At 31.1% G+C, this 21,633-nt stretch overlaps 1 protein-coding gene across 1 annotated transcript; it reads right to left on the bottom strand.

Annotated features, from left to right (window-relative positions):
- Window positions 1-10,007: 10,007 nt before the first annotated feature.
- LOC125065225 (ras-related and estrogen-regulated growth inhibitor-like protein) lies at window positions 10,008-21,239 on the bottom strand. The gene is made up of 6 exons (XM_047672731.1): window positions 20,905-21,239; window positions 13,320-13,376; window positions 12,650-12,726; window positions 11,354-11,535; window positions 11,042-11,228; window positions 10,008-10,874 (listed from the first exon to the last, which is right to left on the bottom strand). Exons 1-6 carry the CDS (start codon window positions 20,966-20,968, stop codon window positions 10,806-10,808), a joined length of 636 nt encoding a protein of 211 aa, XP_047528687.1. The 5' UTR covers window positions 20,969-21,239; the 3' UTR covers window positions 10,008-10,805.
- Window positions 21,240-21,633: the final 394 nt, after the last annotated feature.

Raw genomic sequence — 21,633 nt, forward strand, 5'->3', positions numbered from 1 at the left:
TACCTCAAAGTTATTGCAAAACTTGCAGCCATTTAACATAATTATAGCTTCACTATATGCTATATTTATTTTTTTGTTTGATAAAACACAAATCTTATCAATACCACAAATAAGTTGAATTTTAACTTAAAAAAGTATTTCGAGTACCACGTGGAACTTTATTAGCTTGATCTAAAATGTAGCAAAATTTCATCAGACACATGTGGATCTCCTCGCAATATTTTCAGTCAACGGAACGAAATAAATTGTAATCATGAACTAAGCATATTGATGATTGTCGCATTTCAACCCGTAATCTTCCAAAATTAAAACCTTCTGTCAGTGAGCCAGCTCACAAAAATATTTAAGTTCGATTTTTTTTTTATTTCAAATTAATTTGTGTATATTTTCATAATAAAGTAACTTTTCATGCATCGGACGGTAGTCGTTTAGACTCGTCCGTTATTTTTATATTGCCTCATGAGGAATGAATATTGTAAAATACGATGGACAACATTCCAGCACCTTGTAATGAGCGGATGTCGGGAATCGATAGTAAAATTGTGAGCATAATTTATAATATTATATTAGGTCATCCTCAAATGAGCTTTACATCGTAAGGACAAGGTTCATTTTAGGGAAATATCAAATACATTTTATCAAAACGAGAGAAATCTATAAGGTACAAAGTTGCGTCAAAATAAGCCTTTATAAACTTTGAAATAGAAGCTGAATTTACATCTTCTTCAGAAGAGACATGCAATAAATACAGGTAATAGAAGTTGGCGCCAGCCATTTTAAACGCACACCCGATAAGATCTAAGTCTAGTCAACGGACTGCGGCTATTTTAAATTATACTCAATAATAATCCTCTAATCCTATTCGATATGACAAATTGTAGCCTCATCTATTAAAATATAATTTATGCCTGAAAATAGCATCACAGCTGACAGGAATCTTGCGTACGATTCAAAGCTATAATATATATTATTTATCTTTGAAGATAACATGCTTATTTCGTGATAAGCATTATAAAATGCATCTCTCTATCACACAATATGAATCAAAGTCAAAGGAGCGTCTATGCATATAGAATAAATGAATAAAGTCGCTAGTTATCTATGAATCGGTCATAGAGTATACATTTTGCGAGTGGGGTAATTCTTTTTTTAAATCGTAGTTCCATTTTTCCCATAGTATGTTCCATCTCTCTTTAGTATTTTATAATGATTTGCGTTAAACATTATAGTTCCATTAAGAAGTCAAACACACTAAGCAAAGAACTGTTTTAAGCCGTCTTCCAAGGATTTATTTCAACTCAAGGCTTCAACTGAGTGCTTTTTCTCGTCACGCAAACATTATATTATGTATTATATTCTACCCAAGATTATATAGCGAATATAAAGAGAAATTTTCATATTATAATAGCACTCAATTTAACAATTTCATCATTGTGATTTCAAATTCTCCTATTATGTTTCCGATACATTTTATTAATTACATTTTCATACATTTATTAAAAGGCTTGTAGGTGTAAACGTGGGTGGATCTCTTTTAAAAAATATGGGATAGTTAATACTATAAATACGACTATAAATCCAAATGTGCTCAATATATTATATATAATAAATGACGTTGAAAGATACTTGTACATGTTTCCAAGGTATAATGATTATAAAATAGACACAATCGTAGCACTTAAGGTTCGTGCTGTTTCTGATATCACCGGTATTCATTAAGAGACTACAACAGTTGTGTTTTTAACAATATAATTTAAAACGGAAGACGACAAAATCCAGATTGTTAATGCTCATACTGTTATGGAAATACACTCTCTTCCTTTCATAAGAGCTGACAAGATCAAAGCAATTTTTAAGAACGTTTGTGATGACAGGATTTCCACGAATTTATTTTTCAAAAACATTTAATGTATAAAAGTTTTTTTAATGTTATTTTTAATGATATACGTGTTCTTATAATATAATTTAATAGAAATATTTTTTCTTACCGTTTTATAGTATTTATTTTTTATTTCTTAATGGAATGGAAAACATTAATCTTGCCTATTAATATTACTTAATAACATACAACATAGTAATCATTGTGGTATTTAGATACAGACAGATCAAATGTTAGCGCAATTTGCTATTAATTTCAACATTTAATTTAGATATGTCAAAGCAGACAGTATTAATTCATATAACAAAGTGGTCAGTAAGAATAACACTACAACAATTATTATTGTTGTGAGTTAGAACTTGGAGCGAATCGACCTAAGCTTACAAAACAAGTTGCGCTATATTATAAACTAAAGTGTATTTTTTCTTTATGAATATTAAGAGAAATTTCGAAAGAAATCGTACCGCTGAACAACGGTGTCGACGAGAAATTGTATGGCACTTGAGTTCATATTTTATCACTATCGAATGCAGATCCGGTTTATCTTATATCATACTTATTAATGTTTCTGGAGATTTATTGCTTCCTCTTTATAACAAATCGCTCTTGTGAGGCTTGAAATCTATTTTTTTATTAATTCATATTTTATTGCACTACAATTAACAAAATACTTACATACACAATAGCCTAAAGCAGCGATCTTTTCCAGGCAACAATTGAGCAGAGGACCAAATGTAGAAAAGGCAGAATATTTAAAAATTAAACATACTTACTTTACTGGTGGTTACTTTACTCGCTCATCAATTATTAACTTAAAACCATACTAAGGCCAAAAAGAGCTGGTATAATTGCAATTTTTATGAATTCTACCCATACGAAATTGGTATCAGAATTGCAATATTTATTGGTACATTTAAACATTATATTGCGCCTACCAAACCGCTTCGAGTTCTGTGCGTACAATAATAATGCTGTAAAATATGTACATGTGATATATTATAATGAAATGTAATATCTATATCGATAATAAAATACAAATCGATCAGTTTGAAAAATCAGATGATAATATTTGATAGATTAATTCAAACTATTGGTTCTCCCATATTTTATTAATCAATATAAGTTGAGAAATTTTTAAAAAATTTCTTAAATCTCTATCATGTTCCTGTACTAAATATTAAACCTTTCTCTAACTTTTTCTGACTTATCTCTACTTATTATCTAGATATTGACTTTGGACTAAACAAACACAAAATATTTAGAAACTTTACTAATAAATACTTATACTTACTATTGGGTGAGCCTCATCCTAAATCTTGTACTTTCAAGGTCGGGTGTTCCACGAGGAAATGTTTCCCTATTTTTGCTAACACCGTTATAGTAATAAAATTAGTTTCAAATACTGTAATGACAATCGTATTTACAACATCTTTATTTTCGTGGGTGTTATATCTGACATCACCAGTATTTATTGAGGGATTACTAAACCTGTCTATATTTATACTCTTTTTTGTTAATATATTAATTAAGCCTTATAAAAGCTAGATGTAAAACATAACGTAGTTGTTACATATAAAAAAAAAAAAAAAAAAACAAAATATATAAAAATGTATATAGTATAATATTTTTAATTAGATAGTCAAGACAGGAACGGGCAGTAGCAGACAGAGATCTAAATATTACAAATACCAAAATTATTTCTTAAGCAGCAGCACAGTAGAGCTGCGATTAATATTATTAAAATATTACATGCAACGCTTATATTTACCGTAATTTATTATAGAACGTCACACGTGTAATGACTACATAAAAAATAGCGGGTTCAATCATAACTACCGATCACTCTTGTAGGTAGGCACGTAACTTGACATGATTTATGCAATATGTGGCATACAAATACAAATTAGCCATTTAGTGTTATCAGCGAGCTCACTGTAAGTGATGGACACGCTATTTATATAATTAAAGATATAAAACTTAATATGTCTAGAAAAGACTTTAAAAATTATCATTCATCTAAATAGATAGTTAAACAAGTCCTTCAACTAATTCATTTCTCAGACTTCGTGATGTGTAGAAATCGTGTTATTATCTAATTAGATTATCGGACATAGAAACCTAATAGCCTTAAAACAAATAAATCAACGCATTCAATGCAATATAAGCAATTAAAACATTTTTAGACATCGAAGTTGAATAAAAGCGAAACAAGTTTTCTACTATATAACACCTGGGGCGATCCTTAATTATCGTCTATAGTGATATTAAAAAGACCCGCGTTAGAAGATCGAAATTGTCTTTAATTATTTTCCTGCACACACGGTCACGATGCGGTAACATTTCTAGATACTCTAACTCAACAATTATTTCACTTTCCCCGATGAGTCTGTCCCACAACTTCTCATTCGTCAACCATTAGACAGGTGATCTTTGATTATCTACATTAAGCTCCATTAGTGTTTAACTCGATACTATTTAACTCACCTGTTTGCAGTTATACAATTACATTGCAGGACTTGACTGAGATACCTACATAATATTTTTTTTGGATTTGGTTTTATTAAATGCTTAAACTAGTTTTGATAATTGATAAATTATTTCAATTTGTGAATATTTTTTTATGAAATATATTTTGTTATGATTTATATGCTTATTAATATTTATTAATAAATCGACGAATCTTAGACTTGAAACATTACACATATAAAAGGCTGATTGACTGATTATTTATCAACGATTCGCTGTAGAATCGACTTTGACTTAGTAACGTGGAAGTATATTAAACAAAGAAAGCAAAATAAACGAAATAAAGATTGCGACTAACTATGATTTTATGGGTAGCGCTGCACTTCCTAAATCTTAAAACTTTAACTCATTGAATTTTTTTTATGGCATTGGTTGGCGGACGAGCATATGGGCCACTTGATGGTAAGTGGTCACCGCCGCCCATAGACAAAGGGGCTGTAAAAAATATTAACCATTCCTTACATCACCTATGCGCCACCAACCTTTAGAACTAAGATATTATGTCCCTTGTGCCTGTGATTACACTGGCTCACTCACCCTTCTAACCGGAACATAACAATACAGTGTACTGTTATTCGGCGGTAGAATATCTGATAAGTGGGTGGTACCTACCCAGACGGGCTTGCACAAAGCCCTACCACCTATTTATACCAAATCAAAATGAGGAAATCATGGAAGTAATAAGAGCAACTGCGAAGCTGCGAAGGGCAGTCTGGTCTGTTTATAAGTAGGAAATGATATATAAGATAATATTAGTATTATTATAATCATATAAAAATATACTCATATAGTATTTAAAAGTTTTATAGAAATATTACGAGATATGTATTTAAATAGCTGCATAAATCCCTATAATCACAATACATGCAAATTTATTTGTTAGTGAGTGTTTACATCTCATAGCTTAAAATATACTACGAAATAGAATCCTTAATGTACCTTCGCGAAGTCGAATACGAGTACAAAATAAATATACAATTAATGAACATAATGTTAATGCAACATAGAAATTACTTTGTTTTGCATAAACTTGATATTTTTATTATTTTACGTAACTGAGCATAAGTTGCGGACAAGGTGGACGTGAGGGCGCGCTGCGGTTACCTTAGCTATCGGATTCAACCAATTGACCACATGATCGTATTATATGGAATGTCATTTTAATAGTGCGCCCTTCAAGCTATCAATACTTAACATTCTATTTATAGCTTTATTATTATATATCGTAACTACATATTATTCAAAGAATTGACAATATATTTATAGAAATTTATAAATAATATATCATTTTAATTTTATAACTGAATTTAACATTTCAATAAGATGAAACTTAAATTTAGCCATAATGAATTGTCACTAAACATTAGAAGACATTATATTAGATAATCGTTCGGGTGTGCGTTACGTCCAGTCATGCGCAAGCCTTCATCCGTCCGAGACAAACACGAGCAATTAGACGACACTGGTAATCACTGATCTGAACGAGAGATGAAAGTGACCGATAAGAGACTGTATCAGATCCGTCAAGAACGCGCCACGAACAGCGAGATGTATCTCCGCATGTCATATTCCTGTCACTGCGTTGCACCACATCTCTTACTCACCACTGCCATTTCCTACGACATATTACATTCTATGATTCTACTAACGTGATTGTGATTTCCTTATAGAGTATTCTTATCGTTAAAGATACGAAGATTATTTTATATGAATGCAAATGCAAAGTCCTTCAGGTCATCGGATGTGTTTTGTTAAAAGACCTAAGAGACGAATAATATCTGGAAGTTGTCTACTATCTACCCGAGCCATCACGAGATACAAAAGCGATCAAATATCGTTTCAATGGCTTTATCTTTTATGTGATTATCTATTGATCATTAAATCGTGGCTGGCCATCAAAGTACTTCACAATTATACGATTAATCCTGCCTGGTTACATGTTAAATACTTTCACTGACCAATCAATAACGATTCATTATATTCTATAATTGACACTATTCCGGTATTCGCGAATACCGGAAAAGGTCGTGAGACTTTTGACCTCTTTTGATTCAATAAGCAAAGCTTGAATATGATAAATACGCTTTCTTCATTGTGATGATGATGTTTTGTCTGCATAAGTTTTTTTATTATAAATTATAATAAAGTCTAGTGTCATATTTTTCATAAACTGACAGCAAATAATGGAATGTTTGTTTTGTATGTTACTCGTATGTATTTTACAAATGAACGTATCGCTTACATATCTTGTTAGAATCATTTTGTTCGTAGCTTACTATTGACTTATACCGTTACTGCCTTAATCGATGTCAAGTAGCTATATAAAAGCAAGAAAACTAGATTTATTTTCTCTTCCTGCGCACCATTTCACGGCCTGACATAAGAACGAACGGAACTCTGGCGCCGCTAACACGATCACAGTATTGGATTTACGGGTATCGGTTACTTACTTATCATTGATACACCTGTATTGAATCCGATTAAAGAATACGACGACTATACAAACTACAATTTGTCAGACAGACTTTCTTAGATAATCCCATTTGGATAAAAAGAAAGCCGTCTTATTTGTCTGAATTAAAATTTGGTAAGAAAAGTGAACAAAAGTTGATTGTTCGACTTGAGCTCAGAGGCGAACTTCAATATTGTTTTATCTAATATATGCTGCTATTTGTCTAGACTCTAGACCTTTGCCAATTTGCTACGTAGATAACCCATTTCCACGACAAATTGTTTGTCGCACAAATGGAACGAGCCAAATTTCCATTAATTGATATGTCATATAAAATGAAATTATTGAATAATTGCTATTAGCTTTTTTATGCACTGCTACTAAAAAATCCATTTCGAATGTTTTATGTAATAGCTACAGTCTCTAATTAATGACTGCTATCGTGTGCCATTCATCAGGAGAGCTCCTGTTAATTATCGGCCTGCTCTTGAACTTGCCGCTGTTTTAACAAATTACCGACAGCCAAGCACCATTCAGAATATGCCCACTTTTGCGATTTAACCATTTATTATATTGCGAAATTTCTCTGATACGCCTTAAAATTTGCACCTGTCGCTAGCTTTCACATGTTGTGAACTAGTACCGTCACATTCTGTTTGTAGTGGGAAGTTATCAGTGGATCGCATGGCGAGTGGGTGTGGGTGCTCGAAGCCATACTAAACTAGCTTCAGAAAAGGAATAGCTAAATACATACCTAACTATTATTGGAATCTATAATCGTGTCTTTGATTCCCAGAAATAATCATCTATTGCGAAAGAAATGTACGCTAAGAAAGTGTCAATGAACTTATAATTGATAACGTTAATTGAGTAGCTACTTTATGCAAATAATGTATCCGCTTTTATTATTTATATACAACATGAGTGTTTTTTTTATGATTGATTGTTGTTCCTTGTTTTGATGTTATATATGCACAATTAATAGTTTGTTGTATTTGTTTCAGTTATAACGATGCATTTTCAGAGTAGATTTTAATGTTTCCATAAACTGTAACTCATGACATTTATTACAAACATATAACAATAACAACAAACTATTACTTAGAAAATAATCCTAAATCCTGGTGGAAATACCAAATAATGTCATGAAAGAACATACTATTGAATCATTACATCCAGCAAATTTAGCCATTTGGCGACACGCCTATGAAAACAACCGTTTATCAAAGCTTAGAAGTATTGCACCGTTTTATTGTCTACTTGCACCTTGTTAGTGTCTATTTTGAAAGATGTATTGGGTAGTATCTGGGGCGAGGTGCCCACGCTCGGGGCGCTAATCTCGGGGGCGCTGTGGGTCACCGGTTCCTATCGTATTTCACCTTAACGATGGCAAATACATAGTTGTCCGATTCTCGCTTTGTTTAAAACCATATCGTTAGTTTTACAAATCGTTACTCCCAACTCGTTTAACGTTTTACTTATAGATTTATAATATTGCAACCAACTTTGTCTCTTTTCTAAATAACGTGTCATCAGATTTTAGTTATTTATTTAACACGGTCTTTTTTAAATATAATAAACCATATTCTCATTAGTTTTTTAATAAATATCTTTTGAAAAAAACACGACATGATCTAAGATTAGATCACCTAAATCTGAAGCAGAGATTATCGGCTCAATCATGCGTAAGAGTGTGTCATATGTACAATTCGTGTTTATAAGTCGTCTCGTGGATGCAAGTGGAAGACATTGTGAGGAAACCTTCCACATACGTATCCGCAAGTGAAACATTGTAAAAGCTGGCTTTACTGTTTTTTTATAAAAAGTACATATTTGGTTTTAGTAATGTATGTTAACACTATGTAAAGGCGGAAAAGCATAATCGTGGTTTTCTTAGTACTTACTTTAGTTCTTAATAACAAATCGCAAGGCCATTTTTTATTAAATTAGTACCTACCATCGTTTCGACACAATTCATATACAACTCCATTCTTATAAATAACTGATTCCTATCTAGCCTTCGCAAGCTATACACGATAGACAAGTAGTGTCAGACTGAACCTTCGGTTTCGAGTTCGACATCGGCCACCCGAACAAGGTTCGGCAAGGCGAACGTTATTAAAAGTAACTAAAAGATCTTGTACTATTGATTTTAGTACAATTAGCGTATACAAATGTTTGTGTATATCATATATTTTTATGTTAGTGCTCTGTCCAAGCCGGGTAGGTACCACCCGCTCATCCGATAGTCTACCGTCAAACAGTGATGCTAAGTTTTGCTGTTTCGGTTTGAAGGGTGAGTGAGCCAGTGTACACACACAATGGACGTATCATCTTAGTTCCCAAGGTTGGTGGCGCATTGACGATGTATAGACTAGTTAATATTTCTGTTAATATTGTGTTGATGACCACGTAACGTCAGGTATATAAAGCAGTCAGGTATATAAAGTACATTACTTATATATGTATTACGCAAGTTAAAACATATTTGATATATGGAGGTGATATTTGATACAGTGTTTGAACACGATTCATTAGACTGTGAGTACAGCTATACGTTGCTAGCATTATGGATAGGTATGTACGTATGTATGAAGTTTATGTTGTGTATTATGATATTTGCATGTGCCATAACATTGAAATACTAGATGAAATCTCTCTCCTTCGAATAAAACTGAACAAATATAAATACTCTAACTACCGCACCCTTGTACGAAATTATTATTTGGAACACACTCTCTGAATGCACCCGTAAACGTCAAACTTACCCGTTGAACTAAACGTAATTGAATTTCATGGATTTCATATCGAAATTTCTCGATTAGATGAATTTTGCGAATATATGTTATCGACTAAAAATCAATATTTTTTAACGATCTTTAATTTTCGATAGGTTTCGATCTGGTCTATCGTAGACGTGTACGAAAATATTGATATAGAATCGTAGGATACAAACTTAATTTTATTTTTTCTATACCGTGACAGATCTCTAGTGTCTATACTTATATTTGCATTATTAATATTACAAAGTAGTTTTACTAATTTAAAATTGCGTTGAATATTAATTGAGTGAGAAGGAAAATAAAACAATGAACTTAATAATAAACCGTTTTATTAGGCTTAACTTTATTAAATTTTATAGCTAACGTTTCATAAAATTAATATTTACAAGATAGTAGTTATTATCAGAGATTAATACATAATCTTAACAACTTGAATGCGAGGCTTCATATGAAATACACCGTTATATTTACAGACAATGTTATTATTATTTACACTTATGTTACATACTTCAATGCATTTAATATTTACGGAATTACTTATAAATGTTGTTTAAGGGGTAATTAGTTAACGATGCTTTGTCTTCTTCTTTCGAATGTCAAATCAACGATGACAGAATGAGAAAATCAATGTTCAACTAACAATTTACTAAAAATATTATATTTTATTAATATTATAAATGCGAAATTTCGGATGGATGCATGTTTGTTTCTCACGCTAGAACGGATGAACGAATATTAGTGAAATTTCACAAAAGATTTTGTCTGAAATAGTACGAAAGTTACTTTTTATATCTAAAACCTGCTTCTCCGGTCACGTGCAGGCGAAGCCACGGGCGGAAAATAGTTATTTATAAGTAAGACCGTTATTGAAACGTTTTGAATTATAAACATTCATTTCATTCATTCGAACGCAGAAAATTTTATAACATAGTTTGACGTTTTGTAATTTATTTAATACTGAAAGTTTTATTTATTATTTATATTTAAAACAAAGAACACTCTTAAGCTAATACCTACCGTTCATTTTTAAACAAATCCCTTGAACATCTTTCAATATATTTACAATTTATCTAATTCTAAGTATATATATACAGACTTATCTTACTTAATTTTATATATCATATAGCAGTCTATCAATTTAAATTAATTATACAATAAATAAACCTTAAATGCTAAGCGATGGTCGTTTCTTTCGAACGCTTTTGCTGTTTTTGCCGAATATCGTACCAATGACCTGTAAATAATAGTTAGTTGTAATACAAATTAAGTTAAATCGAAGCGAATACCGCGCGTAGAATGTGCTCGTAAATTGATAAATAAGTACATATAAATTTATCAATTATAAACACACAAAAAAGACAGCATATTGGTAATGTTTGATTATAATTGTAGAAAAAATACCTTCGAAACGGAGTAGGCGGCTAGCTTGCGACGAGGCGCGGGCAATAACAATGCGAGAGCACGCGCCTCTCGTAGCAGCGCGTGGAATGCAAGCGCGGCGCCCGCGCACGATTCCGCAGCTGATACCTCATAGAACTGACAGCCGAACCGCAGCGACAACTCTTGACCCTCCTCTGCGTGGACCTCCCTACATACAATCACAGAAAATAATTAACACTGCGTTACAGTTGTTGTTTTAATGCGCAATTATTTCTCAAGTCTTAAAAATATACCTAATATGATGTAAGATTTGTTCAATATACATGTTCTTACCTGGCGTGTTCGAGGTCACGTTTGTTGCCCAAGAGAGTGATGGCTGCACAACTTGGCAACCGAGTCCGCTCGAGGAGTGAGAGGAGCTCAGCAGCCGCCAGGAAAGAGCGACGTTCACACACCGAATACACCACCGCGAACGCGTCACCCCATCGCACATGATCACCTAGACAGCCGCGTATCTACGATAAAAAAAAAAAAACATTTAATAAAATATACTTTATAGTTCAGTGTACTCATCACATGAGTGTCTTTAGTGCTTTTATGTCAGTTAACTCAAAAATATTACCTATTATTTATAAAATGTTATGATATTTACAGGCGGAACATTAATTATTGTGATATATGGTATGGTATAGGTAGCCATAATCGGTTTCCGCCACTTTTATGATTGCTTCAGGAATGTTAACAGTAAAGCTATGCACACATGTTTTTTATACATATCTATTGATAACAACCGAATATAAAATATATATACAATCAATCATATTTGACCGACTATCCAATGATTACATTCAGATAAATTGAAACGTGTTTTAACCAGAGGTATGTTAAAATTACCAAACAAACTAATAAAAATAAAAGCAAGAGAATAAGCGGCTGAAATTGCAGATAAACTATTTTGTAACGGCGTTGGTACTTTTGACCCTAAATTATCATTTTTATGATTAATGAAACAACCAAAAAAAAAAAAAACAAGTTAATTTGTTCTCAGCTAATATAATTTAAGCAATGCAGCGCTTACTAATCTGTTTTAAATTACGACTTGTTCCGTCATAGAATTTATCATACAACTACTCACTACTTGGACCGTGTAATAAATTTGGTGCAATTAAATCGTACGCAGTACTTCAAGCGGCGCCGCGAGCCGAGGCTGTCAGATTAACATCTTCATTGTTTGCCGTTTAATTAAGTTCTAGCCCATCTATCTCTTGATTATGCACTTCCTATCTGAAGTAATAAAATCTCCCTTAACTAAATAATGTACAGTTTAATGTAAATAATACATTATGAGATTATTATATTATCCTACTAAGATAATTTTGAATTTGCAATTTATGCAATAAAATTTTATACAATAAAATTCAATTTCATCACAACTCATTCAATATCTAAAATATAGCATCTTACGTTTAAATTAAATAAGTATGATTTGTTTTTCTGAAGAGTTAATTATGTATACTTACATTATATACGTAATCATATACCAGTGTACATTGTCATTATAAACTTTTATAAATATTTGATCGAAATAAGAAACAAAAAATATTTTAAATAAATAAAAAGAAAACTTACTGCGCAATTTGAAGTATCCAATATTTCTACTTCCGATACTGCACCATCGAACGCCACTCTATGTTGGTAGAGGAAATCTAAAACAAACATGCATAATGCTAAAATTATTAAATAAAAAAAAAAACCATATATAAAAAACTTTTTAATCAATCAGCTTAAAAAAACAAAATTGAACGCGGCACCTTTTTTATATAATTAATTTAAAAAAAAAGAAAAGAAATTGTTTCCGAATAATTAGAATACTTTTTCCCCTACGTCATGATTGACCTTAGAACAATTATCGTTTATCTCTTACAACTGAAAATGTCAACCTTCATGCATTCACTTACACGGAAACAAGTTTGCTTCTATTGGCTACTGTTTTAATAAATAAATAAATACGTCATTGCGTTTACGTAGAATTTTATCGTTTCATAAGGTCGGAAGGAAATGATTACCATTTACAAATAAAAACAAAGAAAGTCTCGTGTAAGTACGCAAAGTGACGTCAATTAAGTTATATTTTTGTTTACATTTATAAAATACTTTAAATTATGTAACGTGAAATTAAAAAAGAAATTGCGATCTGACTATTCAAACAACATTGTCTTTTGCCGACTCATTAAAACGAATCATTTATTTTAACACAATAACCGGGTTAAAGTTTGAGTAATATTTAAACCAAACTCACCTCCAGTCGAGCTATATTCGCCAATATAGCGTTTTGTAAGGTAACGCACAACCACCGCTGCAACAAAAAGAAACCAACATTTAGATATTATATTTAAATAAAAATATTCAAATCCCAAAATAGCAAAACGCTAAGATATTTATAAATATAATGTAGGTATAATATGTACCGGCTATATTTTAATAAATAGTACGTCCTGACAGTTTTATATTAGAAAGAAGTCATCAAAAGGTCAATACTCCGAACTTTCTACTGGAGTGCCATAGATTAGTCTTTTCACGTAGTTTATTTCACTCCTGGAATTCCCATTTAAGGGTACATACAATCAACATTGATGACGAAGCAAGTTACATGAATAGCCGCGTAGGCTACCGACAAAACGAAGTGTGGAATCCTAGCAACATCAAAAGGACCCACTGTATTAGAGACGGTGATTACTTCTCTGACAATGCCTTGAGCACCTTGAGAAATGTTGTCGACTTTGTGATAGATTACATGGAGGTAACGTACTTCGTAATGATGAACTTACATTTTGAATACAATTTAAATGTAATGTAGCACCCAGTACATATCTTATAAATAAATTAATACTCGTATAGCCCATTTTTGTCGTAATGTACTTTCTTATTGGTCGTTTACATTATATTATACTTGCTACTTGTCACTATTTCGAATAGGTTGAAGTTGTCATTGAAATTTCTTCACATTATTTTGGTGTAGTATATATATATACTACACCAAAATCCTCTTTTTTTCTCATGCCTTTGTTTAAATAAATTTAATACTGTTGGCCCTATTAGTGGTTTTAATTTAAAATATACAAAGTTAACAAGTTAATAATAAGTTAAGTTACAAAGTTTTCTTGAAATTATTTTAAGTTTTGGCAGCTTTCGTATGTATAGAGCTCGGATTGACAATTATATCTCCAACTACGTTTACATGTTTACACGTTTACAATTGTTATAATTATATATAAAGTCTGAAAAGATATACACACGTCGTCTTGAAACTATAAACTATCATAATGTACAATATTCAGATCAATCGAGTTTTGGGTTTTACAGTAAAACCTATTTACAGATTAAAACGAAGTCCGAATGCACCAAAATACAAAGCACTACACAAACATAGGTACCTATAAACATACATAAAGACGTCTTGTAGTTGTCGTGCACGTTTATGTATGTTTATACAGGTTCGTAGATAGGTTAGAGATACACATAAATCCTGTATTATTATAACAGTCAACGCAAAACATAATAATAAATTTCAAAGCCATTGCACGTTAATTCATTACACTGGCGATTGGTGGAACATTGGTCGGTTATACAAGCATTATTATGAATCATGAACTGTCACTAGGAATATTTCCTGAGGGAGCCGTTGTTAGCGTTCAGCTTTCAAGTTGACAATCGAACCACGATCTAAATCGGGCCTACATCAAACTAATGCCATAACAATATTATTAATATTATGCAACAGAGGCCAATCACCGCATGACAATGGACTTGAAATGGTTTCCATACGCATTATGTTTAAATCTCAATCGGTACGTCCGGACACGTTACAAGATAAATGAAAAATAGATACGCTAAATGAAAATTTATTGAATGTAATGAACAATAATCCTAAGAAGGTATTCTCTTTGTTTGTTTGTTTGAATACAATGAAAACTGCTGCAGTTCATTACAATTTACATGATGATAGCCATAATATAGATACTTGAAGAAATATTCGATTAAGTATATCGTAATTGTTGGAGTCTATTAGGTACCGATTTAAACGGACCAAATTAAACTTGTTGTGGTAGAAAAAAATCTTAAAGAAAAAAACAAATTCTAACCAATTGTATATTTAAAATACTTCTTTTACAAGGAGTCAGACATCATGTTTACATAATTATTTATAGATGTTTTCTTTTTTGAATATTTAAATGAAAGCATCTTATGCCATTTTTTTTATTTATCCTTTTGATGATATTTTACTCTATATCCTTTTCTGCGTATATAGATTGAACTTATACTTTATTATATTAGTAAGACAAGAAAATATACATATGTATTAAAATTTTAAATTGAAAATTTTCTTTATTCATATTAAAACAATTTAAAGTCATATATGTATAGGATATTTTGTTGGCCAAAAACCCGTTCGTTTCTTAATTCTAGTTTTTTAGTCTTATAAACATTACTAAGATATTGTTGATCATTATTGTATTAATAATATTAATAACGTCATCGTTTTGATGACGTTATCTGATCTCGAATCTAGTCCCTAGTATACAGATAGCGGTTAGTGTAAAGTTCTATAAATATATTTTCATCTCGTTTAGTGAAAGCATACTATAATTTAAAGATCAGTAGCCGTAACACCTACTCAGAAGTTTCTTATCGCCTTAATAAAATTGAATGTACGGGCGGTCGTTATAAAATTTGAATCTTAATGGTAATTTATAAAATACCTTTACATTACAACACTGTAATCGTTGTTTATGAAATGCATGTCAAATTCCACACTCTCGTTTTCGATTCATTCCTTTTTTTTCCGCCTTCGATAAGTAGGTATTAAAATGTTAACATTTTATACTTTCTCTGTGATCAGATTACGCGTGTCTTTTTTTAATTCAAAACTCATTTCGAGTGATCATTATAAATTATATCGATACATTTACATGTAAATATATTAATAAATAGCTTGCATGTTTGTTATATTAGATCATTGGTATAGTACAACAAAGCATCTCGTTAAAAAAAATATATCATCAAAGTTTATGGTCACTGAAGCAGAAGACAAATTAACGTGGTCAAGTAACATGGCATTTCACAAGGTGATGAATGATCCGCCGGGAAAAGAAACAATAGGTGTCGGATCTCCAGGAATCTATAAGTAATTAATTGATTATGAGTGCCATCCATCAACTAACGTTCCATTTAAAGACGTGGCGATCGACTGTATATCTAAATTATTCACCGTTAAAACGAATCGTTAACTTATAATAGATACTTAATTTGAAATATTCCATGTATGAGCAATTTGTGTAATTTATTTTTAAGATATTATCACGAAATCATGAAAGACGATAAAAGGTTCTATAATATATGTAAAATCAATTTAACGCTTATGAAAACGTGTAAATTGATCTTCCGTTCCACTTTAAAGGGACGGCTTGTATTGCGACAAAAGTGGCCTCCAAAGGACTTAACAATTAAAAATTATTGTGTACAGACTCAATTATTGTCATAAGATTTCGTCTTTAATAAAATTCACGATCAATATTCAACCACAGAGCACCTACGGAGATGCATATCGTATCACTTGACCTACATAAAGTTGGAATATTCACTCCGCGTCATAAATTCATAATAATATCAAAGAAAAAAATGGGCCTAAATACTTTATTTATTTTAATATACATAATAATAATCAATTATTATCACATTTACTTGAAACTCATTTCCCAATAGAGTCCATTAGCTTTTCTAAGTGTTTAAACAAATAGGAAAAAATAGAGTGTTTCTCTCGAAGGCGATAATTAATACTTAAATTATTTTCTTCTAGTGTAAGCCCAGATTTCTATTACAATTGCATTCCATATTAATATTTATTGTATGTATTTGAACATGTGAAAAATATATTTGTAACGTCGAGCTACTATATAAGGAACTGTATGATCTTAGAATGTTATGTCATATATGAAGATAGTATTTTATTTGACACCACGTTTCAACCAAAACCCTTATTTGCTAAATGTCTTAAATACCAAATATTATGTTGTCTAATACCAATTATGAATTTTAATTCGGGAATTGTTAATAAATTCAGTGTCATCGATTATAAAAATGATACATTCAACATTATGCATACAAAACTCCTCCGGCTTCTAAGATGATTCCAAAAATTCAACGTGTTAGGAAGAAACGAGATACATCTTTAATCAGTTCAAATATCATTCCTCCGATGAGAACTGATGCTTTAAATCGTAACCAAATACTAAGAGCTCCAAAACTCTTATAATCTAATAGTATATTTTTATTTGAATTTAGCACTGATGTTAAATATTCCTCTCTTTGGCATTGGCAAGTATTCTGGTGAGACTCCGATTCTTTCCCAATCTCTTAAATATTTAAATATTAAGTTCACAACTACACGTGTTTGAACGCCTCTTTCTAACTAATTATTATCGCATATATGTATATGATTTCTCTCAGGTTACCTCCGTTACTCATGCTGAAGTCCGAAAACTATTTTAGTTATAAAATCAACTTTTATGTCACATTACACATAAATGAACCATGTACACATTATTTTATATAACCTCCTAATAGGTAATCAAAATATTTTGTATGCATATGCTATTTGTTATTATTTTTATTTAATTTTTACTTTTGTACTTCTAATTGTTTGACTATATTTTTTGCCTATTTATAATTGTTCAAGTACATTAATATATACATATATTCTTTTAGAAATATGTCAAGCAGTAGTTTGAAACATACATAGACACGGGATCTATGACATTATATTCCTTTTGACAAAGTATTACTCTTTGACGGTAGAATAATTTCGAATGGAATACCCATCCAGGTAAGCTGTAAGATAGCCTGGATTACCCATCCTTTCCTATTCCTTTCATACTTTGGGCGCTCTACTACTGGTCATTTTTTGTATAGGTAATTTGTATTGCAAAAAAACTTAAAAAAAAAAACATTATAATCGAATGAACAAAAATGAATATATAAATATTTAATAAAGATTATATACCTATTATTATAGATTTTTACCAATTATATTCATTAAAAAAATAATAGCACTAGAAGCATCGATGATATTTCATAAAAAGAAGATACATTTAAATAGCGTAGTTACTTTAAACAAGATTAACTATGTTACTTGGCCGCATCCGTGAAAAGGCCGCCACTCCTACCGGAGACGTAGACAGGATCTATTTTAAAAACAATTTCGCATGTCGGATCTACGACTGTAATGAATTGCAAACGCATGCTTCTTGAGGCCGGTCCGTCAGTCGGGTACAATTAGGGCGGTGCAATTACAACCAGTCGCCGGCGACTCGGCCGGTGGGTCAAGAAGCGATTTCCCGACGGCAGCAACGCCTGGCGCCAGCAGACCACGTTGTGTAACTTAAACGTCCGTTCAGCCGTTAACAGTCGAGGTCGTTGATCTACATGTATGCATAGAATTTGCAGATCGCAGCGCGCGTAGATGTACTGTTCGCCTTAAGACTTTATAAGAACCAAGAAGAGACGGTCTTTTAAATACGAATTTAAATTATATTTGTGTTCTTATAACTTAAAAGATAAAGTTGTGGGTTATCTTTGCATGAATAGAATTTTGAAATATACAAAGTAATCGTTTTTTTCAGAACTATGCGCAAATTTCAATTACAGAATAACTAGCTAAACTAGCCGAACTTCGCCCGTGTGGCAATCGGCTTCCATTGAAAATACTTCAAAATCTGCTGCCGTGCCCCCATTGTCCAACCCCATTTGGAGCCTTTTCCAAAAATCCTTGAAGTTACTCTTTCTCTTTTGTAGCGAAAAATGTATACATTTCGATCTCGTCAAACTTCAGCGTATGCCATAAAGGTTTGCTGTTGCCAAAAATTATATATTATAAGATTGTTCAAAAGCTTGCATCCTATTTGTACATTTTTAACTATAAACAACAGAAATAGAAAAAATGCATCTAAACCTTCATACCTATTTTCCCTACTCGAGGGTAAAATTAAAAAGAAAGTAGTTTATGTCCTTGTGGGGCTCTAGCATACATCGTAGTAGAGAGACAAACAGACAGAATTAAGTTCACAATCATAAAATTATTAAAGATTGAATGAACGTTTAAGTAAAATTAAATCAATATTTGTTAATAGCAACACCGATAAAATGAAAAACATACAATATAAATAACAAGATAAGCATAAACCTATGCCATAAAGTATCTGTTAAGTAACGTCGGTAGGCGCCGTGATCACTTTATTTATGACTTCCTTTTCCAACTAAGCATCAAAATTGTCGTCATGTTCTATGTTCAAGATTTATTTTAAAGTCATTCTAACTTGCTTTTGAAATATGAGTTTACGTCCAGATTTAAACCTGCATTGATTTGTATAAGTAAAGTCTGACTCTTATACATAATAATTACCGATATTAAATTGTATTAGAAGTCTGTTTCCAAATAAATTTCAACTGCGTAATAGTAGAAGTAATTTCTTACCTATAATATAGTTAAATTGCGCGCTTGTTAAATAAATTGTTGGAAAGACGTTTGAGAGACAATTTTATCTACAACGTATTACGATTTAAACTGTACAGTATGAAAAACGTTAAAAGTTAAAGTGTAACAAGTCAAAATGTGACTTTTAATTTCATACAGGTATTAATTATATATTTGATTTTAAGTAAAGGTCTTATTACAATCTTTACTCGGTATAAAGAAATTTCTTATATCTTAGAAATTAACCTTGACTGACAGGAATGTACGTAGGTATGTTGATTTATATATTTGGACATTATATTTTTAATGTAATGAATATAACAACACAATATATTTACTAGATATATATTTTTGTTATAACAGAATAACGAAGGTATAAATTCTAAGTAAATAAATAAAATATCGCTAATGACTTATTTACATTCATAGTAATAGATCAAAACTATTGGCATAATCAATATCATTATTTTTTTTATGTTAATTATTAATGTTTATCATCTTAATTTTAAATTAAAAAACACTAATTTTAAAATTAAGATCGCTAAGAGGCTAAGATTAAAATGTTCTTACAATGCGTCATGATCAAATTTTGTTTGGTTATGACAATTCAGTCTGCCTCCGAATGGAATGCAATGATAACATCAATAAACATTTATTCATATCAACAGCAAGACAATGCAAATCTAAGACGTGTTCTTAAGATATGTTATTATATTTTCTCAAACAAAACAATATAAATTACTATATCTTTTGCACATTTTATCGTATTAACAAAAAATATTTTTTTAAGATTACTTGTATGTGTTAAACGAATGAAATAATCTTTTCTACAGACTTAAGTAAAAGTAATATATTTTTAATAGTAATTGAGGTTAGTTACTTATCTTATTTGGATATAAAATGAATATTTAACCGTCTAGGATATTATATAATTTAGTTAGTACGTATATATTAATTGAAATACTTTTATACTTAGGTACTTAGAGAGGCAATAAATTAAGTTGAAATATAAAAAGATATCTTAATATTTTTTAGAATAAATTTCTTTTATTTTTTTGATAAAGATCGTATATATAATTTCAAAATGTAAATTTATATAAATAAATTGTATTAAAGTTCGATTGTAGTTACTTTATAAGAAGCAGACCAAACTTCTTACTAAAGTTATAATATAACAATAACTTATATTTTTTTATTTGTTATAAAACAATTCTATGTTACTATTAGGGAACTTTTATAACATATTAAACCAATGTTTGTAATATTTTTTGATTACTCGTGTGCTCAAAACCCATCCTTAAATAATCATCATTTAAATTTTTTAAACTAAAAAAATAGTTATTAAGATACTGACCCGATTTCCCACTCCGAGGGCTCCCAAGCACGACTACCCTTATACGATTTACAGTCATCTTCATTTGGACCGACTTTTTTGAATAACACAATAAAACAAAATGTTCAACCGGACATGGTTATTATAGCCGTATCATTTAACACATCAGTTTATAATCACTTTCTTCACGGTGCACTAATAAATTCATAAATAAAATTTGGATTAATCTCGTAAAATTATCGTAAATGCGTTCGAGAAAGCGTCCGATAGCGGTGGTGGGCGTACCATTGACTCGACTATCTGCCGCAACGTTACCTGTGCGACTGCCGGCATCTGCGCGCACGCTGCATCAAAAGCGCGTGCGCAGCCTCCGATTATACAGCCTCCGTTCTAGTTTCACGAATGCGTATGTTGTGCGGAATTCCATTATCATTATCTCATATAAATATTACCACGCTCTATCAAACTTAATCATGTCATTTTCTCCGTATTGAAAGTTAATATTAAAATACACACGTGAAGTAGTGTTTAAGATTCTACTATACCATATTAATAATTTCTTAAATACGTACCCATTTCAAATTACAGAAAACGATTTTAAATGGAGCGCCTTTAACTTTATTTTTTTATGTTTATTATTCGCGTACTTTACAAATTAAATATAATAAATAGTTTACGAGGTTGATGAAAATGAAAGCGAGCGAAAGCGCGAGTGCTAATCCTTAAGCCGCGTTAAGGGCTTGCGCAAAC

Source organism: Vanessa atalanta, chromosome 7 (assembly GCF_905147765.1).
Source record: "Vanessa atalanta chromosome 7, ilVanAtal1.2, whole genome shotgun sequence".
Classification (NCBI taxonomy): Eukaryota; Metazoa; Arthropoda; class Insecta; order Lepidoptera; family Nymphalidae; genus Vanessa; species Vanessa atalanta.